We start from the raw sequence: 22,133 nt of genomic DNA on the forward strand, positions 1-22,133 counted from the left end.
ATAACGTAAAGCTTGGTCTCCAACTAGAATTTGATCATTTTCAACTATATTTTGTTTATGTAATGACACATATTTGAAAACATAATTTGGACAATAGTAATGCCATTTCATGGTAGCACTGTACCTGTAACTTCTCAATAATATTTCTGTAATCCCAGGCAGGCCCTCCAAGAGCTTCCTTGAAGCGCGGCCCAGAGCGAGCTGACAGTCTCCAGCCCATGGCCGCTCTCTGCACCATATTTGAATGGCTCTTCATGAAAAGAGTATTAACTTGGCTGTCCAAATCCACTGGAATAGCAATTCCACGATTCTTTGCTGAAAAAGAAAGATTTTACATATTTTCCTCTTAATCTAACTAAAGTTTCTTACACATTATCAAAATAACCTTATAAACAAAGAATAAAGAAAAAAATGTAAGATACATAAATTCTGGGACTTAACAATACTGTATTGTACATTTTAAAGTAGCTAAAAGGTAGATCTTAAAAGTTTTCATCAAAAAGCATCTCTATGTGGCAGATGTCAACTAAATTTATAATGGTTGTTATTTTTCTTTTTTTATTATTTTATTGTTGTTCAATTACAGTTGTCTGCATTTTCCCCTCACTATTCCCCCCAAACCCATCGTTATTATTATTAATACATACTTATAGCAAATCACTATGCTGTATACCTTAATATAATGTTCTATGTTAATTATATCTCAATGAAATTAGTTTAAAAAAAGCATCAAATCTTTAAACTCATCCATTAAATTATTTTATATAACTACAAAAGCTTTTTATCTAAAATTATTTCTACTTTAGGACCAATTATTAATGTGGTCTCATTAAACATTCAAGAACTTATTCGATTTCTGTATGATTAATGTTTGAATTGTACTTTGTACAGCATCACTATAGAAAAAACCTGTATAACAACCATGCAAATTTGTAGCTTCCCAGGTGCCAAGGAAAACAAGCAAGCAGAAAGAAAACACATAAGAAAATCCTGCCAGTCCATCCATTAATATAATCAGTGTGTACTTATGTGTGTACACACATGCACATACATGTAGAATTTTAAGGGCTTAAATACCTGAAAGAAATAAATTTTTGAAGTTAAAATCATAAAAATTCTGCTTTGGAAAATAGCACACAGAACATGTCCTACTTCCCCCAAATCAACTGAAATTTATATTTTATCACACTTATATGACAATATTAAAAAATGAAAATGCTTGCCATGAGGAAACAGAAATATTGAGGCCTTTTTGCAAGTAGAGTGATGGTCGATTTAGTCCATCAGAGAAGCAAGAGAAGAGACTCAAGTTAGAACAGGTCTTCCTAGGCAAAGAGCCAACCACCACCAAGAGTGCTGACAGGTCTGGGGCAGTCATCCGGGGAAGTCGCTGAAGAACAGCATCTGAACAGTTGCAGACCGAAGGCCCTCCTCCCTCGGATGAGCACAAACAGAGCAGTTGGCACAAGTGGGTTTTACTCAGAGGGTAAAGTTAGGAAACTACGAATGTTCTCTCCAGAAAGTGGAGTATCTGCCTGGAGAGAAGGAAGTGTTAGGACTTGATAGAGAAGTGGCATAGAGCTTGAAGTCACTCCAAAGATCTTACTGAAATGAAGAGGGAATGGGAGAGAAAGAAGAGGTGGCTCCAGAAAAAGCTTCTGGCAGCGTCCAGATACAGAGGACTCCAACCCCTTGAGCAAAGCCCTGCTTATTTGAACACTTGTTGGTATTCCCAGACTGTCTTTCAGCTACACACACAAACACACACACACACACACACATGAACACACACCCAAAGGAAGCCTGAGTATCGTTTACACAGCCCCTCCCTCTGGGTCAGCCCTGTCATTTATATGAGAATGTTAGTAAGTAGAGAAACAGACCTTCAATTTCTGTCTTCTCTGCACTGGGAGCAGCTCTCCTGCCACAGCTCCTCATCCCCTAAAAAAGTGTGCCTACACCAAGTTTGTCCCCAGCCCCCTCATCCAGGAGCACCTCTCAGCTGCTGAGCTGGCCACTGTCTGCAGTAATGCTGAAACAACCAGAGATGCTCACACGTGACAGCTTCAGCAGCTTGGCAGCCCCATGTCCCCTGCCCCCACTTATTTCTAGCTGCAGTTTTCAGGCCAGTGCCATCTAACCAGCAGCCAAGGCCGCTGGGGCTGGGGCTGCCACAGTCAGGGTGGCTGGCTCTGGGGCTGGAATCAGGGCTGTGTTTGAGAGCTTCATCATCTGTTAGTCCTGGAACCCTTCTCCGAAGCTCCTCCCCTGTGCCGTTCTGGGCTTTGCCCTCTCGGAGGCCAGTGGGCTCTTTTGCCTGATGGTGGCCTTTCCCATCCTCTTCACTGTGTGAAGGAGCCATTGCCACCTCCCATGGTTCTTCCTCTTGTGACTTGTCTGCCCTGTCTGTGTCTTTTCCTATTCCTCCCAGGTAGCCTGGCTCAGGGCTTGACAGGGGGAAGACAAATAAATGCTGTATTCAAAGAGAGGAAGGGAGGGAGGGAGAGAAACACATCTTCAAAACTGCAGTGCAAACTTATGCCAGTCATTACAGACCTACCTAACTGCAGACATACCACCAAGACTCACAGGGAAAACCAAGGGCATCGAGAAGAACTGGCCCCAGTAAAAACAGACACGATTCAGGGAAGGACACAATACTAATTACTGTCCTCAAAGAATTCAAGGTATACTGCATGCAAAAAATTAGAAAATCAGAATAAAGAAAGAAATCTTGGGAATTAAATTGTGATTGCCAAAATAAACATTCCAGAAATTGGCTGAAAAGGAAAAAGCGGGGAACCAAGACCAAGGTGATAATCTTGAAAAGACAAGGAATCCTCTAGAACACAAAACATAAAGATCAAAAGGGAAAATAAAACTGTGAGAATATGAAATAAAGAGAGCAAATCCAGGAAGTGAGATATCTAACAAATACAAGATTTAGAAAGAAATATGAGAGACAATAGAAGGAAAGAAATGACTAAGCAAATAATAAAAGATAATTTTCTCAGGCTGAAGAAAGGTGTTAAGTCACTAGACTGAAAGGGCCGACTATATGTTAAGCAGGATTAAACAGGCATATTGGCCATATTCCAGTAAAATTTTACAATGCTGTTATGGGTTGAATTGTGGCCCCCCAAATAAATAAATACACACAAACACACGTTGATGTTCCATTCACTGGCATCTATGAATGTGACCTTATGTGGAAACAAGGTCTTTGCAGATGTAATCAAGTTGAGTCAAGGTCACACAAAATTAGGGTGGATCCCTAATCCAATAGAACTGGTGACTACACAAGGAAAGGAGGGAGAGACAGACGCACTCAGAGGGGAAAACATCATGTGAAGAGGGCGGTAAAGGTTGGATTCGTGCAGCTGCAAGCCAAGAAATGCCAACAAACACCCGAAACTAAGAGAAAGGCACAAACTCATCCCTAGAGTCTTGGGAAAGGGCCTGATGCTGCTGACACCTTGATTTCAGAGATCTACCCGCCAGAACTGCTGTTTCAACTCATCTGGTTATGGTATTTGTTATGGCAGCCCTACAACACTGATATAAGTGCCAACAGTGAAGAGAAAACTGCAAAAACATCCCGAGAAGAGACTGGATTCAGACTGGTGCCAGACTTCCCATCATCAGTATTGAATGAGAGAAGTAAGTAGAATAATGGCTTTGAAGACCAGATGGACAAAGATTTTGAACCTAGGAGTTTATGCCCATCTAAACTAAAAATCAAATGTGATACCTGAGTAAAAATGTTTCAGAACATACATGCAAGGCTCAGAAAATTTTCTCTGAAACCCTATGAAAAATTCTCCCTCTAAAAAACAAGAAAGGTATCCAGGCAAATGTCAGTGTAAATACCAGAAATCACAGCAACTGGCTGTAAACATGAAGAAGAGAATACAACTAGAAACAAATGGAAGATCTATTAGACACTAGTGATTAGAAAATTCTCCAGTGGGAAAAGTTTCAATATCATAGCACTATATTTCCTGTCTCTAATATTTATACTGTGAAAGCTATTGATACATCATAACATTATAAAGCTCTGAAAATATATTTTTAAGCTTTATCAGCCTATAAGATATTTAATTATATTTCAAGATAGAATGCAAACGTCACAATTATTACAACAAAAACCCTATAATGTATCAAGCAATAATTAGAACATAGAGTGGAGAAGAAAGGGTAAAAATGAAGGCAGTATTTTAATTTCCTTATTTTTCATAAGCATATAGATATAATTTAAAGCCACTAAGTCAAGAGAAAGATACACAAGGATATTATTTCAAGTTATATAATGATAGTCCATGCAAGACTTTTTTTTTAAATGAATGAAAATAAGAAGGAAAGAATGAAGGGAGAGAAGGGGACTGAATAAATCTGGCTCATTTCATAAAATGAAAGGGAAGCAACAACAGTAGAAGTATAGAAGTTGAAAGATACTTAAAAACTTCTTTGAAAATAAACAATTTTAGCTACCCATACAAAAAGTTACCAATTTAAACAAGAGCTCAGCCTGAAGTTTTATGACAATAATAACACCTCCAAGACAACCCTAAACGATCGATTGCACCACTGCCCAAGTTTCCCTGGTGAATGTTTTCCTCATATTCACTATACATTTCCCTTTTCCAAACCAAACACTGTGTCGTTTTTCCCCATCACTCACAGCAGAGCATCTGCACTCCTGTCCCATCTGAAGGACAGACACTGCCAAGCTGCACATATTTTTATAAATACTTAATCCTGCACCATGATCACATCTTGGCAAGATTCTCATTCTTTTCTAGCTGCTTTGTACATAAGCGAGTTTGCTCTAAACATTTACAAGTCAGAGGACAACCTTGCTTATATGCTATTTTCTTTGTGACAGAAATTATAAACCTTCCTATTGCTCAAAACATAGTACAGCCAGTTTTCACTACCATTTAAACAAACGAGGGAGGGCGACTGGGATTTATCTCCCCTTTAGGAATCAGGGACTTTAGATACAACCATGCATCAAATAAGCGTTGTTGCTACGAATATAACCTACACTAAGAAGTATTCGATGAATATTTTCCTAGCAACACCAGTGGAAATGAAGCCCAATGGCAGCTATTCCGTTGTGCTTAGCTCTGGAGCTCCCCCACCCCACTAGTGAGGTCAGAAAAATCTCACCCACCTTCCAGACTCCCGGATGCCTGTGTGAGCGGCAGCCACCATTCCACCATGGCCAGCACCAGGACAAACCAGGCGGAGGAGGCTCTCATAATTCAAAACTTGTTGAAAGAAAATTTTTTTTCTCAAAACTGTTATCACTTGACTTGGTATTTTCTAGTCTTCTGTCTTAGCACAATTGCACAATATATGGGTAACATACACTGTTGTCTCACGCCCAAAGCTAAACTCCAGCCAAGGGCTAAATCACAATTTCCAGGAAATAAAAGAAAATGAACTATTCAATTGGGGAAGAGAGACTTTGAGTTAAAAGTGAGTTAGCTGCGTAGATACTAAATAAAAAATGTTCAAGCAAATGTTAAAATATTAATACCTTTAAAGACATGGCCTGAAATAGATTCTCTGCACTGTCAAAATATTATAAATACCAATTTGAAAGCGAAGTTGACAATGTGAATAGGGCTTTCCATATATTGTTTTAAAACTAAAGCAGAAAAAAAAACTGTGACTAGGAAAAGATAAGAATTAATTCATGATCTCACAAGGGCACTAATAACTAGAACGACATTTTTCAAATGCAACCAAAAAATGATGGAAATTTAGCTTACTTTTTATTCAGCTAGAAAAATTCTGCTATAAATAGTATACTGAAAAGTGAACGAAGATGTCGTTTTAAAATTATGAGTTATTCCCTGTCCCTTCTTCCTCTCAGTAAAAAAGAACTAATGAATTTACTACAACTAGTCATTCTTCTGCATGTAGCATTAATTCCAACTGTGTGCTTTAGTGGTCATGTTCAAGTTCAAAATGCTTAAAAAAGAAATGCTATGACTGTGCTGCTGAGTTAGGGTGCAACCGAGACACTGTCTTGCTGAGAGTAAGAATACGGAGTCCTTAAAAACTAATAGGTGAGAGCATGGATTGTTATTAACACATTTATCTTTTGTAGAACTTTGCCTAGAGAGAGCTAGTTCTCCGAAATGAGCCATCTTTATTCACAGGTACTATGATCGTTAGGCACACCTACTAATTAGCCTTATAAATCCTGAAAAATTCTCTGGATATGACAAGTCTTTGCAGTCATTTTAAGATGTAATCAAAATCTATTTCTAATGATTATTCATCAAATATTGTGTAGGATGTTAAAAAATTTTTAATTAGACAAAATCACCAATGGTATCTGCCAGACCAGAATGTCTGAGAACACGCGCACTGCAGTGATAGGTGCCCTGGGAAAAACTGCTTGCAGAGATAAACTGACAGGTAGGAGGGAAGGCAACAGGAAGTGTGAGCATTAATTAGAATCTCGGTTGGCTGTCAAGCCCGGCTCTACGGGCCTTCAAGAATGGTAGGTGCACAAGGAAGGTGTCACGGGGTAGGCAGAGAATGGCACCTTTTCTGCACCATGTCAAAATATCCAGGATAAATCTGTACTGAAATGCTAGTGTTTTAAAGTATGACAAACATTAAAGATATGAAATGCATCTTTCCTGTTTGGCGCTGAAACTACCTGGAATTAATCCCCAAACTGAATATAGAATATAACTGCATGGGTTATGCACCAACAAGTATTGGCACACCTGGCTAGTCATCTGGAAGAAATTAAGTTGATTATATGCCCTATACCTAACAACTCAATATATTCCAGATACCTCCAAATTGTAAGTAGCCACATCAAACACACAAAGAGAGAGACAGAAAACCTGCGACCGTGAGAATTCTCAGTGGGAATTTGAAAAACATCTCATACTGATCAAGGACATTCTGAAGATAAAAGAGAATCTAAAAAGCCTAAAAGAAAATAAGTTTCTGCCTAAATAAATCAATACAGACTCATATGACAAATGAAAAAGTAAGGAAAAATACTTACTTATAAGCCAACAGTTCATTTAATTAATAAATAAAGGGCAATACAAATTATTTTAAAAAAGAAAACCTTTAGAAAAAGTAAGCAAATCACAAGAAGTGACAGTTCGCTGTAAAGGAACTAGCGACTCAGTCACACAGAAAGGTTTCCTTCTCTTTCACAAAAAGAGATACACACACTAAAACTATGGCGATATGTTTCCATTATATGATTGGCAAAAACCTAAGGTTTTGAGGACATCATCAAGGAGAAAGCTACTCCCCTGCATGGCTTGTGGCATGTAAACTGAACAATCTACAGAAGACAGCATCCGTCAAAATGAGAATACCCCGAAATTCTACTCCTAGGTAGTTCCCTGAGTCTGCCTCATGTGCAACATGATTGGAAGCAATAGAAATATCCAGCAATGGGGATAAATAAATTAGAATACAGACACACAGTAGAATACAGCCAATGACAGAAGAATATTCATTCATTTATCTGTAGTCATCCATTTATTTTATTCATATAGTAAATATTCACTGAGCACCGAGACAGACTTTAGAACTTGACAGTAGAGGAGGTACTTAGTTTTGCTGCTTTGTGATTTCTACACATGTCGCATCTACTCCAAAAATACTAGAAAATCACTCAGGGCAGGAAACACGGTTTGACAGACTATATTTCCCCAACATAGAATAATGTCTCTCAGATAATGAAGGATCATTGTAAATCGGCTGACTTAATAAATATGTGGAAAACTATAAGATTTTGTCCTATCTTGTAACTTATTCAGATTTAATTTCTTAAAGTAGTAATAGAGTTTTTAAAATCATAATTACAGGAATATATTACATCAGGCTCTTCTTACAGTCAACAATAACACTATAAGTGCATGAAAATAGGCATGTTTGTTATAATAGAGACTAAATTTCTCTACTCAAAGGGTTAAAATTTTATACATGTTCAAATTGGGGAGGAATAATTGGCTTGAGGATTAATGTTGATAATTCAAACCATCTGTAAAAGATACTTTACAGAATTTCTATTTGGAAATAAGATTATTTGCCAACAAAGTACCCACTATTAATCCCCCAAATCATTTTAAGATTATGAAGCAGGTGGGACACAATTCTTTTTTGAAGTGAAATAATATGGAACTCATTCTCAAAGGCTTTTTCTCAAAGTACTTCTTTTTAAAACATGTTTTATTTTTACTTCTTATTTTATAGCGAGTGGAAGGGAAGGAGGAGGAGAGGGAGAGAAACACCGTCTGAGAGAGAAACATCAATTAGTTGCCTTCTGCAGGTGCCCTGACCCAGGACAGAGCCTGCAACCAGACATGTCCCACACCCAGAATCGAACCCGTGACCTTTCAGTTTGTGCGATGTCGCCCAAACAACTGAGCCACACCGGCCAGGGCTTTCTCAGAGTACTTTCTGACATGTACTGCTGTATTTTATGTAAATGAGTAAGGAGCAAGGACTGACCAAGGGCACTAACATTTATCCGTATTTTTTACATTTTCAAGGTATAAGACATGCAATGTTTGTTCAAACTGATGGGTGATAGCAGAGCATCACAAAGGTCTGTTAACATGTCAGTCTAGGAGGGGTGTCCATCCTGGCCACCCCCATCTGCCTGTGTGACCCTGACTGGGTGGCCTAACCTCGCTGACCTCGGTGCCCGTCTGTGAAACGGGGCTAACACTCACGTCTCTGTCACAGGACACGCCACTGATAAACACCCCCACTCTCGGCAAGGTAAGGGCTGATTTAGTGAGTGCCTTTGCTGCATTTCACTACCTTTTGTATCCAGTATACAAATTTTAAAAAGAACTGAGTACTTCTGATGATAGATGAGTTGAACTAATATACTTGGGAACACTTTAAAGTGTTATGTAAATGTAACTAATAGACATTTGCATTTACAGAAGCATGTGTAAGCAATTGGTAAATGCATGAAAACTTGCTTAATAACATGATATTATTCTCTTGACTTTGTTATATTTTTATTAAATATGTATACTTTGTTTTCTTTAATATTATAAATTATTACACGTTTGAATTATGTTAATTTTTACTGCTTCTTTGTATTCTTAAAGAGCTGCTGAAATGCAAAAGTGATTTTGCACCTGAATTCTAAAACTTCAGACAGACCCTTACCCAGTGAGCCAAGTTACCATAGCTCTAGTTTCCATGTTGGGGCTTCCTACGATAGTACTTCTGGGATAACATGATATAGCATGAACTTCATACTCAAAAACCTGCATATCAAACCCAACTCAACTACTTACTAATTGGGCAACTTATTAAACCTCCCCAAACATAATTTTCACTATCTCCAATAAAACTAGTACATGGATTATTGTCCAACACTCATTAAACTGCTAGTCAGCACTGGACACTTTCGGGCCTTAACAATCAGTGCACAAAGCAAAGTTCCTGCTTTCCTAGTTTACATTTTAATGGGAGAGGCAGACAACAAAGAAGTAAAAATAAGTCAACAAAGAATCAAGCAAACAAGATGCTTTCAAATAATGAAAATTGCTAAGAAGAAAGTAAAATAGGAAGACAGGATAAGGGGCAGAAGAAGCAGGGACACCATGTGGGGTATACTGCAACTCTTCACTGAGCATTTAAGTTTTGAGCATGTGATGATCTGGGAGAAGAGGATTCCAATACAGGGAACAGCAAATGCAAATGCCCTAAGAAGAGAAGATGCCTTTTGTAGACAAGAAAATAGAAATAAGACCAGTGTAGATAGGGCAGAGTCTGGGGGATGGGTGAGAAAGTAGGAGAAGATAAAGCTCAGATGAATGGTTTTCTAAGCCATGGTAAGGAATTCAAATCCTAAGTGCAATGGAGGGTTTTAAGCAGGTGAGTGATACGACCTGATTTACACATTAAGATCACTGTACCTGCCATGTAGCAAAGACAGGAGTGGAGGTCGGGATTTCAGTCAAGTGGCTCCTCTGTAACCCACGTGGGATAATGGTGGATTTGGACAAGTGCGTCACACATGACAAAAAAATGTGTATTTAGGAAGCAGAACCCACAGAATCTGCTCTTTGGCTTAATGGAAGTGAGCAAAAGGGGAGAATAAAATGTGACCCTGAGGTTTCTAGAAGAGAACTGTAAAATAGTTATTCTTTACAGTGAGACAAAAATCTGCCTCTTGCAGTTGTCACATGTTAGTTAAAACCTCCTCTGAGGAAGCTGTAAAAGTCCATTCTTGCCTTCGAATATTGGAAGATAACCATTCTGTTCCCTTCAGATATCTTTTGTCTAAATATTTCAAGTGTTTTTAATCACTACTCAAAGTGAGACAGAGCCCTTCACTGCCATGGATGCTCACTTTGGAATGCCTTTAATTGTGGTTACATGTTTTTCCATGATCAGCATTCACCAACAAAAAAGACACAGTCTAACCATCACAAAGCAGAATTTGCTTCTCACCTTCTTCATCCTAGACAACAGCTTTCCATTATTTTTTTGCATTTTTAATAGTTTACTTTTTATTGTGTTTTTTCCATTACCATTTATTCCTCTGATACCTTCTTCTACCTCCACCCACTCCTATCTCCCCCACAATCACCATACTGTTGTATATTAATTCTGACAGGCACTTCATCGTTATTGTCGTCCAAAATCTAACAGAGGAGATAAGATATGGACTTCAGATGACATAAGCTAGAATAAACTGAAGACCATAAGAAAAGTGTAAGTGGTGGAATGGTGGTCAAGCGGCTAAGGGAGTCCAGAATGGCTTCGACGGTGGAATTTGAGTAATGGAAAAGATGTGGAGAGACAGCAGTGATGGAAACTGGACAAAGAAAGAGTTCTGGTGTGAGCAATGCTTGGGACACAGTGGCTCGGGCTGCTGTCACATAGCGGGGGTGTGAAAGCCACAGGGCAGAGAGGTCACAAAGGAAGAAGGTAGGGTTGTGTTGTGGAAGCCACGAATGCTGCAAGGGGGAATCCATCCTTTGTTAGACAAGGGGACGCAGCTGAAGGCTGGGTCTCTGTTGCTGGAACAGGTAGAATTTCACTTCTAGAAGATTACTCTGGCAGCAGATTTGTTTCAGTGAGGAAGGAGAGAGCACTGAATTCTTACACGGGTCCAGGAAGGAAGTCAACGGGGTTCAACAAGGCCTTTACGGACCGGGGGGAAGGAGAGGCAGGGACGCAGAGCAACAGTTGGAACGGAATTCCCAGAGCTTCGAAACTGTTCACACAGACAGTGAAAATGCTGCAGAGGGGGAGGAAAACATGCCTTCTCGCAAAGATGAAAGTGAGATTTATATACCAAAATATCACTCTTCAAAAGCTCTCTTGATTATAGATTTACAGATTCTAAAATAATTTTTACACAATACTTCCCATCACAGGTCTTCATAGCATACAAAAAGGCAACTAAAATTTCCTGTTAAATCATATGGTTTTTGGTCAGTAGAGGAAATAGTAGACAAAGAAATGTTTTAGCTTAGAAATAAAAGATATCTTTAGACTAACGTAGTTTCAGCAACCACTTTAAAGCCCCAAAGCCCAGCTACCCTACTACGCAAGAAGTGACGGGACCGCACAAGGGAAGCCGCTGAGGTTGTGACCTCACTGGGGCTGCAAAGGCCTTTGGGTCTCGGTTTCCAGCTGTCGTGAGCATCGTGCTCTGTGTAGGGCCAGCTGGTGTCTCCCCCCATTGCATTTGCTAAATACTGAGAGAAGAAGAGGAGGAAAACAAGGAAGAGGAGAAGGAGAGGGAAAAAAGGAAGAAGGGAAGAGGGGAGACTTCCTTAAAATGGAAAAATAGAAATATACTCGGCAGCTGAGGCGCTGTGTTCCTATGAAGAAAAATAACATCATCATATTCCTTTGGTTTTCCTTTGAATTGTGTCTTTTTATGGTTGCTCTATTTCCCAGCTGATTTGGTCCAAATAAAAATTTTAGTAATGTTTTATTATCATTTGAAAAGTATACTATTAAAAGCTCCGAAGTTATGTAAAAGCATGAACAACAGGAGCAGATTCATCTATAATTCCCCCAGTCAGAGAAAACAAATGTTAATATTTTATTTATAGCCTTCTGGGCATTTTGCTATATGTATCTTTTTCAAATAAAAACTAGGTTCTCTTCTATGTCCTTCTTTATTTTTGACACATATTATGGCCTCTTCCTTTTTTGAACCACTCAGTCCTGAAACTTTAAGGAGCCAAGTTCAGTGTCTGCGCTGGGCAAGAAGCGCACCAGGAGATGCAGTGGTCCAGGGGGTGGGAGCTCAAAACAGAGTGAAGGAGCCTGTGTGGAGCAGAGAATCGGAACGTGAGCGGGGTGAGGAGGGCACCCACACTGAAGGAGAGGCTGGCAGGGTATCAAAGGTGATGAGGATATTCCTGTGACCCAGTGACCCTGCACAGAGTCAGACTCCAAGCTCGGAGAAGACGGTGGCTCTCGAAGCAGCAGGCATCTGGACTCGGGCTGCGGGAGCCTCCCTGGGAGGGGGTGAGAGGCCAACCTGCCAGGGGACAAATCTTTGGGGGGTGTGGCCCCACAGGGGGCGCCTCAGCCCAAGTGGGCAGTGAGGAGAGCAGGGCCTGTGTGAGGGAGGGGTCTGGGTTTGGAAGCACTGAAGTTATCAGTTAAGGAGAACTAGCATCCTTGAGTGTCACTGGCCAACAAGTCGCCTCCCAGGGCAATGCTATGAATGGGTGATGGCCACAATGTCCTCTCCAAAATAGCCCTGTTTAGCTCTCACACTTACACCTACGGCTTCTTTTATGGAGTCAACCCGTCTGGTATTTGGCCTTCCTCTTTTCCTGCTAACTTCCGCTTTTCCCAGTGTTACTGCCTTTTCCAAAGACCCCTGCCCTCTCCTGATGTCTCCAAAGTAGGGTCAGCTTTGTCACTTCTGCCTCCAGCAATGTCCGGCATTCTTACAAATTGAATTTTTCAGTCTAGGAATAGTACATATCTCCATTTATTAAAATCTTTCCTATCCTCCAATATCACATTATAATATATTCTCTCACATTTCTCAAGTTTTCCCTTATTTAATATTTTATTGCTATTGTGAATTATATCTTTTTACAATGTATGGTTTCTTTTTAGTATACCAAAAAAATCTATCAAGTTTAATACTTATTTATAATTAAACACCTGGATAAACCCTATTAGTCACTTAGTTCTAATAATTTTCCATTGATCCTCTTGGGTTATAACTGCTTTTTAATATATTCTACTTAAAATTGAGCAGTCATTAAATTTTGTCAATGGCACTTAGGTATGGGAGAAAACTTTAAAAAATGTAAAATGGTCATTAATTACTTAAATCATTTATTCACTTATCAAACATTTACTGAGCACATACAACCCTAGCCAAGTTACTTTATCTAGATTATTGTTTCTGCATCTGCAAAATGTAAATAATCAATAAAGTTATCTAAGGATTAAGTAAGAGAATGAATGCAAATTGCTCAGCATTGCACAGCGTAAGTGCTCAGTAACAGTCAGCAGTCCTGACATGCACTGTAAGCTGCCCTTCCTGGTGTCTGCAGAACCTCCCTTGCAGAGGGAATGGTCAAGGTCCTCTGGTTTTTAAGTCCAGCCAAGTCTGTAAGTCTTCCCCCTCCTCCCCTCTGCCATCCATGGGGTGGCCCTAATTAACAAGAAAGAGGAGAGAGGAGAGGAGAGGGGAGGGGAAGGGAGGAGAGGGAGAAGAGAGGGGAGGGGAGGGGGAAGGGGGAAGGGGGAAGGGGGAAGGGGGAAGGGGGAAGGGAAGGGAAGGGAAGAGAAGAGAAGGGGGAAGAGGGGAAGAGGAAGAGGAAGAGAAGAGAAGAGAAGGAAGGAAGAGAAGAGAAGAGAAGAGGATTTATGAGAAATTCCAGAATTTACTAACCTTTGCCATTTGTCATTTCTGAGGCCTTCTACATATAATGGGCCCTCAATAAATACAGATGGATGTCAAACAAAATTAGAAAACTAAAAAACCCTCAAATAGCCCTACAACCATGTGAAGGTATTAATAAGCCAGGCTACTTAATAGATAATTCAATAATAAAATTTGACATAATTCAACTAAACCCATTTCTATAAAATCTCACTGAGCTGGCTTACAGTACCATATGCATATTAAATTTAAATTTAGAAATAGAACAATTAAACAAAAAATAAATATTTTAAAAGAAATGTAATAATTATATTCTCTTCCCCAAAATTATGCAATACTCCAAATCATTTGCCGATCACTGCTGCTCAGCTTCACAGAATCTATACCTGCTTTCTTATTGTGACATAAACTGAAAAGCTGCTTGTATTCCCTATTAGCCAAAAGCCTGATTCTTTAACAAAGTGTAAAGTAAGTAAAATTGGACACTCTGACTTACCCACTTCAGCCAAAGTTCTGATACAGGACTCCACCGAGGCTTTCTGCGCCGGGTTTGGCCAGGTGCAATTGTAAATTCTGAAGGCAGACTGCAGCAGCTGAATGAAAACTGGCTGATGTGTCTGTAAAGAGAGAGAAGGCAGGCAAATAGGCTGCTAAACCATTAACACACCTGATACAATGTCTATGCATTATCCAGAAGGCTTTTTGAAACAAAACACACACCAGCTTTTAGTTTCAGAGCTATTCAATGCATATTCATTCAAAAAATATTTATTACATACCCACTTCATGACAAGCACATGCCAGACACTATAAAAAAATCAATTATCTGCATTTCAACTATGTTCTTAATCAGAATAATATGGCATTTCTTGAAGTCAATGACTTCAAGTCATTTAAGTATGTATTTAATACTCTGGTTAAGTATATATTTAATAAATACTCTAGTTTATTTGGCAGTATAAATAGAGAGAAGGTGTTCTAGATTTATTTGTTTGATTGATTGTTTGTTTGTTTTGGTTTCATACAATGGGTAAGCAGAGGAGACAACAATTTTGAAATGCTTCTATCAAACTGTTTTAAAGTTTTTCCTAAAGAAAGCATAACTGAAATGGTATTTTTATAAAAGCAATACCCAAACATTGTAAAATATTTGGAAACCATAGTAATGAAAATCACCAATTATCCTACTATACAGAGATAATCAGTATCACAATTTTGAAGACACTTTACTGAGTTTTTCCACATATATATGTGTATAAACTTGGATGACGCTATAAGGCAATTCTGTAGCCTGTTTTACTTACTCTTATTCATGATCATTTTCCTAATCATCAATATTTCTTTTGAAACAATTTTTTAAAAGCCATACTACAGATATACTATAATTTATTTAGCTATTCCCCTGTTTGTGGTAGATGCCAATTTTTACATTTATAAAGACTTGAATGAAAATCTTACTATACAAAATCCTGCTAATTGTTTCAGGATAAATTACTGAAGTGAAATCACTGTGTCAAAAATGCCTCCCCATTTAGAGAATTACATAATTTATTTCGCCACTTGGCAAACAGCTCATAAACAATATGAAAGTTTCCATTAGGTGTAGAGAGAGAGAGCAAGAATAAATTAACTTGAGGATGGGGCCTCTTTATCTGAAATAAAGTTTGGTGAACTCCAAGAGGATAATAGCAAATTAATCCGACAGAACAGTGAACTTCAGAAGTGCAGGAAATGACTTCCCAATCAGACTGAAGTTTTCCCCACTCAAATGAGGCAAATCGGTGCTGTGTGGAGGAACATCTTTGCACACGTGTGTTGGGGTTACCTGGAGGCTGGTGCTGTTGTCTGAAAATGGAGAGTTAAAGAAGCCGCTCACTATGCTCATTATGGACTCAGTCACACACTTCTCCAGGAAGGTGTCTGCGTGCTTCCTGTCAGTGGTCGTGTTGCACACCTGGGGGTGGAAACAAAGAGACACATTGTATCACATCTTTGAATTGTAACTAGGACCTTCTAAAAATTGTCCTAAAATGGTTGTTTATAAATGGTGATTTATAGCTACACATTTTCACTTATAGTACCAAGCCAAACAGAAAGCTCAGAGAGGATAAAATCCTTTCCAAAACTTTTGACTTTTTAATGCACAGATTGATGTGGGAAGCATGGGTGTGTGAGCTTGTGGGCGTGCTCCTCAGGGTCGGGAAAGCAAGAAGAGACAATGGCAAAGCTGGGGATGAATCAGAGAAGAACACAGACTCCACTCTTCACATGTGATTAAATTTTGTTGAACAAACTGTAAACTTCCAAGTATGTTGGGGCAGACAAATTTCTAAAGCGAAGTTACATGATGAAAAACAAATGAAAAAAGCTACGGGTGATGAAAAGACAAGAAACAGAGATAAAAAGAGGAAGAAAGGGAGGAGAGGATACAAAGTGTAAAAACTAGGGCTGGGTAAGAAAGTAAGTATTCGGAAAACTAGGCTGGGTAAATATCATGGTGGCCATATGTTCCAGATGTTTCAACAAGGTGACTAAGCAAAAGAATAAATATAACGCAGTGTAATATTGCTTTAAAACCTTTTCTGCAAATAAATGCTCAAAAGAGAAATACTTCTCAGACCACGTTTCCCAGTGTTTTCATTTGAAAACTAACAGTATTTGCCGGAGGGAGGTAGAAACAGCACAGGGCTTGTTTTGCTTCCAAGTTACTTCCCTTTGGGGCAGTTCACTTTTTCCTCATCTATTAAATGACATCTACCTGACAAGGCTCTATTACAAGTAATCCCATACAGTTATTGTAGAAAAAAATGCAATTAAAGGAAATAAGTTATGTCGAGTTACATAATCTTCTCATTATCGTTCCAGCATATAACACAGTGTGTGACATAACAAGATGTTCAATAAACGTTGTAAAATGAATGAACCAATTAATATAAAAAATGGAAGCATAAGAAAGTACTATTATTTTGTTTTAGGTTAACTTGGCATTAGGCTGTATTTGTGGAACAGCTAACCAAGGACTAAAATTTAATGTGACCCCAGAACTAATATAAAATTGATTTTCCCATGATGGATATGAAGTAGGATTTACTGCATTTAGTATCTTTCCAGCACTGGCTTTTATAGGGAAATTTTCTGATCTATGAAATAAAGATACATTAAAGTGGAATAGGTAGCAGACCGGTTCTGCCCAGCAACATCTCACAGAATTGTGTGGGGCTCTCCAGAGCTAACGTAGTCTCGCGTGGCATTATCTACAAAGGTTCACTAGTTCAAGTGCCAACAGGGCTTGTTTTAGTCAGTGGGTTCATAAATGTAGTTTATTTCTCAATAAAGGCTTCCCTCAAAATCCTGGGTAATAAAAAGTCTAGGTTTAAATTTTTTTTCTTAAATAAAGTAGGCAAAATGTCACACAAATGAAACTAATTATTGTGCAGACAGGATGTTCTGTTGATGAGCTGGCAAAGTATTGAGTAACAAAATAAAACACATAATTTGTAAATTATTACATGTGTATTACACCAAATTTATTTTTGTCTTCATTTCAGCACAACCACTAAATACATAACGATAATCAATATTTTTTCTGATTTATGTTCTATTATAATAAATAATTTTAAAGTGTACATAATTTGAATATATCTTCATCATAATGTGAATAGTGTAACTGTAGGAGACTGTTCTGCCTGGTGTGGGCCCCACTCAGAGATGCATAGGAGCCACGCCCACGGATAGGTTCTCTCGTGGGGAATCAGGCCTGCAATGTGCCTCAGCTGCTTTGAGTCTTGCTTTTTGCTAAAAATCCCCTCACCCGAATTTATGGCAAACATTTACTGCAAAGTAACTTCCTAAAATCCATGCTAAACCTTCCAAGGATAAGTGTAACTGGTTCAGCCACTTTTGCCTTTTCATTTGCAAATATCCCTCTTCTGTGATGTGATTAGCAGCACTGGCCCCTTTGTTTTCTGTAAAAGGTAGCCACCTACCAGCAACCTGTGCATAGTAAATGAGGACCATCAGGTAATGTGCTGAGAAACCCAATAAAGGCCAGTCATGGCAAGGTCACGGCAAGGGCTGTGGCTTTTGCTGCCCTTGAGAGAAAAGCCATGCTGTCCCTTTTCCTCACAGGACTCAGTAGTCCGTGTGAACTTCTCCTACCTCATCCACAATGTGGCGGCGGACCCCACAAGCCAGGGTCCACATCAGTAATTATTTTCAAAGTGTGTATAATTTGAATATATTATCATAGAAATATAAATTAAGTCAAATGTAAGAAGTTTTTTAAAAGTCTGGGTAAAATAATTCTTAGCATTCAAGCACTATTTTTTATTTAGATCATATCTGTTTATTTAATATAAAGAAAAAAACCCACAAAAGAAAAGAATATTCTATATATTTTTGTTCTGGTTTTTTATTGAAACCCTTCCATCATCCCTATGTACATCCTGACTCCCAGTTAACTCTTTAAGCTCTCCAGGATTTGCGGCAGCAGGGAACCCGATTTCTACAATCTGATTAATTTTGTCCCATATGGATACCCAGCTGTCCTCCAAACATTTACTGAATAGTGATTTCTTGCCTCACTCTTAGGCTACTTAAGATTTGCCTTATAGTATGTCACTAGTCACTATTTAAATCTTTACCTGTATCTCTGCTATACACCCTGTCTCGTCATTTGTAAACATTTTAACCCAACTCTGTAAGAATGAAACGATTCTCAATTTGTAAATGGTTTTACAAGTTGAAAAACAAATCCACCATCACTGCCTTTCCCCCCAAAACAATAAATCCACATTTTAAAATATTTGTCCCTTTCTATTTCCAGGTGAATTTTGCTATATGTTTTGATATGGGAAGTTTTGAAGAACCTTTGTTTACCCAAACCCCAAGCACCCTAGGAAAAGTGATAGGGCTGTTTGGGAAAGCAAACAGCAGGATATTCACAAGGGCTAGGACTAGCACTCCCGCAGCTACAACTAACTTCCACATTTAGCCTTTGTACTCTGCTTCTGCCATGTAGCTAGAACTAGCTTCTGCATTCCCCTTCTGTATCCCGCTTTGCTATGTAGACAGGAAGACCCCAAGAATCCTTTGTTCGGGGCTCAGAATTTGGAGACTGACTCCTCTGCGTCCGTACACGTTAATAAACCTCGTACTCCAGAATCCCTCAGTGTCTGGTTGCTTCATTTTCCTGTAACAGTTTGTCGAATGCCATGGAGTTTCACTTAGGGACATAAATTATTATGTTACAAGTAAATGTTGGATTAGGAGTTATAGCAATGAACCAAGTCAAGTCCCTACTCTATTAGAGAACTTATTCTAATCAAGAGAAATATACAATAGACAAATTTATAAATATGTAAATAAGTTGTAAAATGAGGCAAATAATAGACTCTAGAGAAAAATACAGAAGGGCAAGCAGTATAGGGTGTGGTGGAGGAGGTGTAGTCAAAGATTACTGTTTTGTTTAGATTGCTTGGGGAAGGTCTCTGTATAAGGCAACATTTAAACCTAGAGTTGAAGGAAGTGAGGAAGCAGGGTGGAGGTTTCTAGAAGAGCAAGTAAAATTTAGTCCCCAGCAGTAGAATGTAAGTCCCTGGACACCAGGAACTAGTCTGGACTTGCTCACCATTGCATGTAATGAGCATGTCGGCACATGGTAGGAATTTTAAATCATTTATTGGAAAAACAAATATTAATTGAAATTTCTAGGCATAACTATGTCTAACATTTCTTCCCTTGCATATAGATATGTCCCTTGTCTCTTTTCTAAAAACAACTGCCACTCTGCCAAAGATGACAGATTGGGTTAAATAAATTATCATACGCTAGAGTAGCACATTCCAACAGGACTGTCTACCATGATGGAAATCTTCTAATCTGTGATGTCCAGGAGAGTAAGCACTAGACACACATGCTCTCTGAGCATTCAAATGTGGCTGGTGCGACTGAGTAACTAGAATTTTTATTTTATTTAATTTTACCTAATTAAAATATAATTTTTTTTCATTTTTACTGTTGTTCAAGTTTAGTTGTCTCCATTTCCCCCTACTACTCCCCCCAACCCCAGCCATCTTCACTTCCCACTCTTGATACTATCCCCCTTTGGTTTTGTCCATGTGTCCTTCATACACGTTCCTGAAAATCCTTCCTCCTCTCCCCCTCATTATCCCCAAACTCCTCCTCTCTGGTTACTGTCAGGTTGTTCTTAATTTCAATGTCTATGGTTATATTTTGTTTGCTCGTTTGATTTGTGGATTAGGTTCCACTTATAGATGAGGTCATATGGCATTTTTCTCTCACCACCTGTCTTATTTCACTTAGCATAATGCTTTCGAGTTCCATCCATGCTATCGAAAAGGGTAGGAGCACCTTCTTTATTTCTGCTGCATAGTATTCCATTGTATAAGCGTACCATAGTTTTTGGATCCATTCATTTACTGATGGGCACTTAGGCTGCTTCCAGCACTTAGCTATTGTAAATTGTGCTGCTGTGAACATTGGGGTGCATAGGTTCTTTTGCTTTGGTGCTTTGGGGCTCGTAGGGTATAATCCCAGCATTGGGATTGCCAGGTAAAAAGACAGTTCCATTTTTAGTTTTCTGAGGAAATTCCATACTGTTTTCCACAGTGGCTGCACTAGTCTGATTCCCACCAACAATGCATTAGGGTTCCCTCTTATCCACATTGTCTCTAGCACTTGTTTGTTGATTTGTTTACGATGGCCATTCTCACCAGTGTGAAGTGGTATGTCATTGTGGTTTTAATTTGCATCTCTCTGATGGCTAGTGATGCTGAACATTTTTTCATATGTCTCTGGGCCCTCAGTATGTCCTTTTTGGAGAAGTGTCTATTCAGGTCCTTTGCCCATGTTTTAACTGGTTTGTCTTCCTGGAGTAGAGTCATATGAGTTCTTTATATATTTTGCAGCTCAAACCCTTGTCCCAAGGGTATCATTGGCAAATATGTTTTCCCATACATTTGGTTCCCTTTTCATTTTAATGCTGCTTTCTTTAGCCATGCAGAAGCTTTTTATTTTGATGAGATCCCATTTGTTTATTCTTATGTCCTTATGTCCCTTGCTTATAGGGGATATATATTGGTGAAAATATTGCTGTGTGGAATATCTGAGATTTTCCTGCCTATGTTCTTCTCTAGGACTTTTATGGTGTTACAACTTATATTTTAGTCTTTTATCCACCTTGAATTTATTTTTGTGTATGATGTACATTGGTTATCAAGTTTCATGTTTTTGCAGGTAGCTGTCCAGATCTCCCAACACCATTTGTTGAAGAGGCTATTTTTACTCCATTTTATGCTTCTGCCCCCTTTGTCAAATATTAATTGACTATAAAGACTCGGGTTTATTTCTGGGCTCTCTGTTCCGTTCCTTTGGTCTGTGTTCTTATGCCAGTACCAGGCTGCTTTGATTACGGTGGCCTTATAATATAGTTTGATATCCGGTATTGTGATCCCTCCTGCTTTGTTCTTCTTTCTCAAAATTGCTGCAGTTATTCAAAGTCCTTTATGGTTCCATATAAATTTCTGAAATGTTTGTTCTATATCTGTGGAATACACCATTGGTACTTTAATAGGGATTGCACTGAATCTATAAATTGCTTTGGGTAGTATGGACATTTCAACGATGTTAATTCTTCCAATCCAGGAACATGTTACATGCTTCCATTTGTATGTGTCTTCCTTAATTTCTTTCTTCAGTGTTGTGTAGTTTTCTGAATACAGGTCTTTTACCTCCTTAGTTAGGTTTATTCCTAGATACTTTATTTTTCTTCTTGCTATAGCAAATGGGTTTTTTTTTTCTGGTTTCTCGTATTTCACTGTTGGTATACAAAAATGCCTTTGATTTCTGAATATCAACTTTGTATCCTGCTCTTTTTGCTGAATTCACTTATTAGGTCAAGTAGTTTTTTGATGGAGTCTGTAGGGTTTTCGTGTACACTGTCATGTCATTTGCAAACAATGAGTTTTCCTTCCTTCTTTCCAATTTTGATGCCTTTTATTTCTTTTTCTCATCTGATCACTGTGACCAGGTCTTTGAATAGTATGGTAAATAGAAGTGGTTGGATATGTGTGACTAGACATCAGGGGAAGGGTCCAAGCTTCAATCAGCCTGTTATCGTGGTTGGGAGAGTGGATGAGATCAGCAAGCAAATGATTGTAGAGACAGAAGGGAGCAAGTCTAAGATTTGAGCCTGGCATATTCCAATGTTTGA

General features: G+C 38.7%; 1 protein-coding gene and 1 pseudogene across 2 annotated transcripts in view; one reads left to right on the plus strand and one right to left on the minus strand.

Moving 5' to 3' along the window:
- ITPR2 (inositol 1,4,5-trisphosphate receptor type 2) overlaps nt 1-22,133 on the minus strand; it is a 444,505-nt gene that overhangs the window by 213,488 nt on the left and 208,884 nt on the right. For both annotated transcript variants that reach the window (XM_037144844.2, XM_053662176.1), the window contains 3 exons: nt 15,726-15,854; nt 14,397-14,517; nt 125-315 (listed from right to left, as the gene is read on the minus strand). In XM_037144844.2, the coding sequence (XP_037000739.2) occupies nt 125-315; nt 14,397-14,517; nt 15,726-15,854 (441 nt within the window). The remainder of the gene's footprint in view (nt 1-124; nt 316-14,396; nt 14,518-15,725; nt 15,855-22,133) is intronic.
- Nucleotides 1,267-2,353, plus strand: LOC119048960 (ATP synthase F(0) complex subunit C2, mitochondrial-like; annotated as a pseudogene).

Source organism: Artibeus jamaicensis, unplaced genomic scaffold (genome assembly GCF_021234435.1).
Source record: "Artibeus jamaicensis isolate MK-2021 breed Jamaican fruit bat unplaced genomic scaffold, CSHL_Jam_final contig_233, whole genome shotgun sequence".
Lineage (NCBI taxonomy): Eukaryota > Metazoa > Chordata > Mammalia > Chiroptera > Phyllostomidae > Artibeus > Artibeus jamaicensis.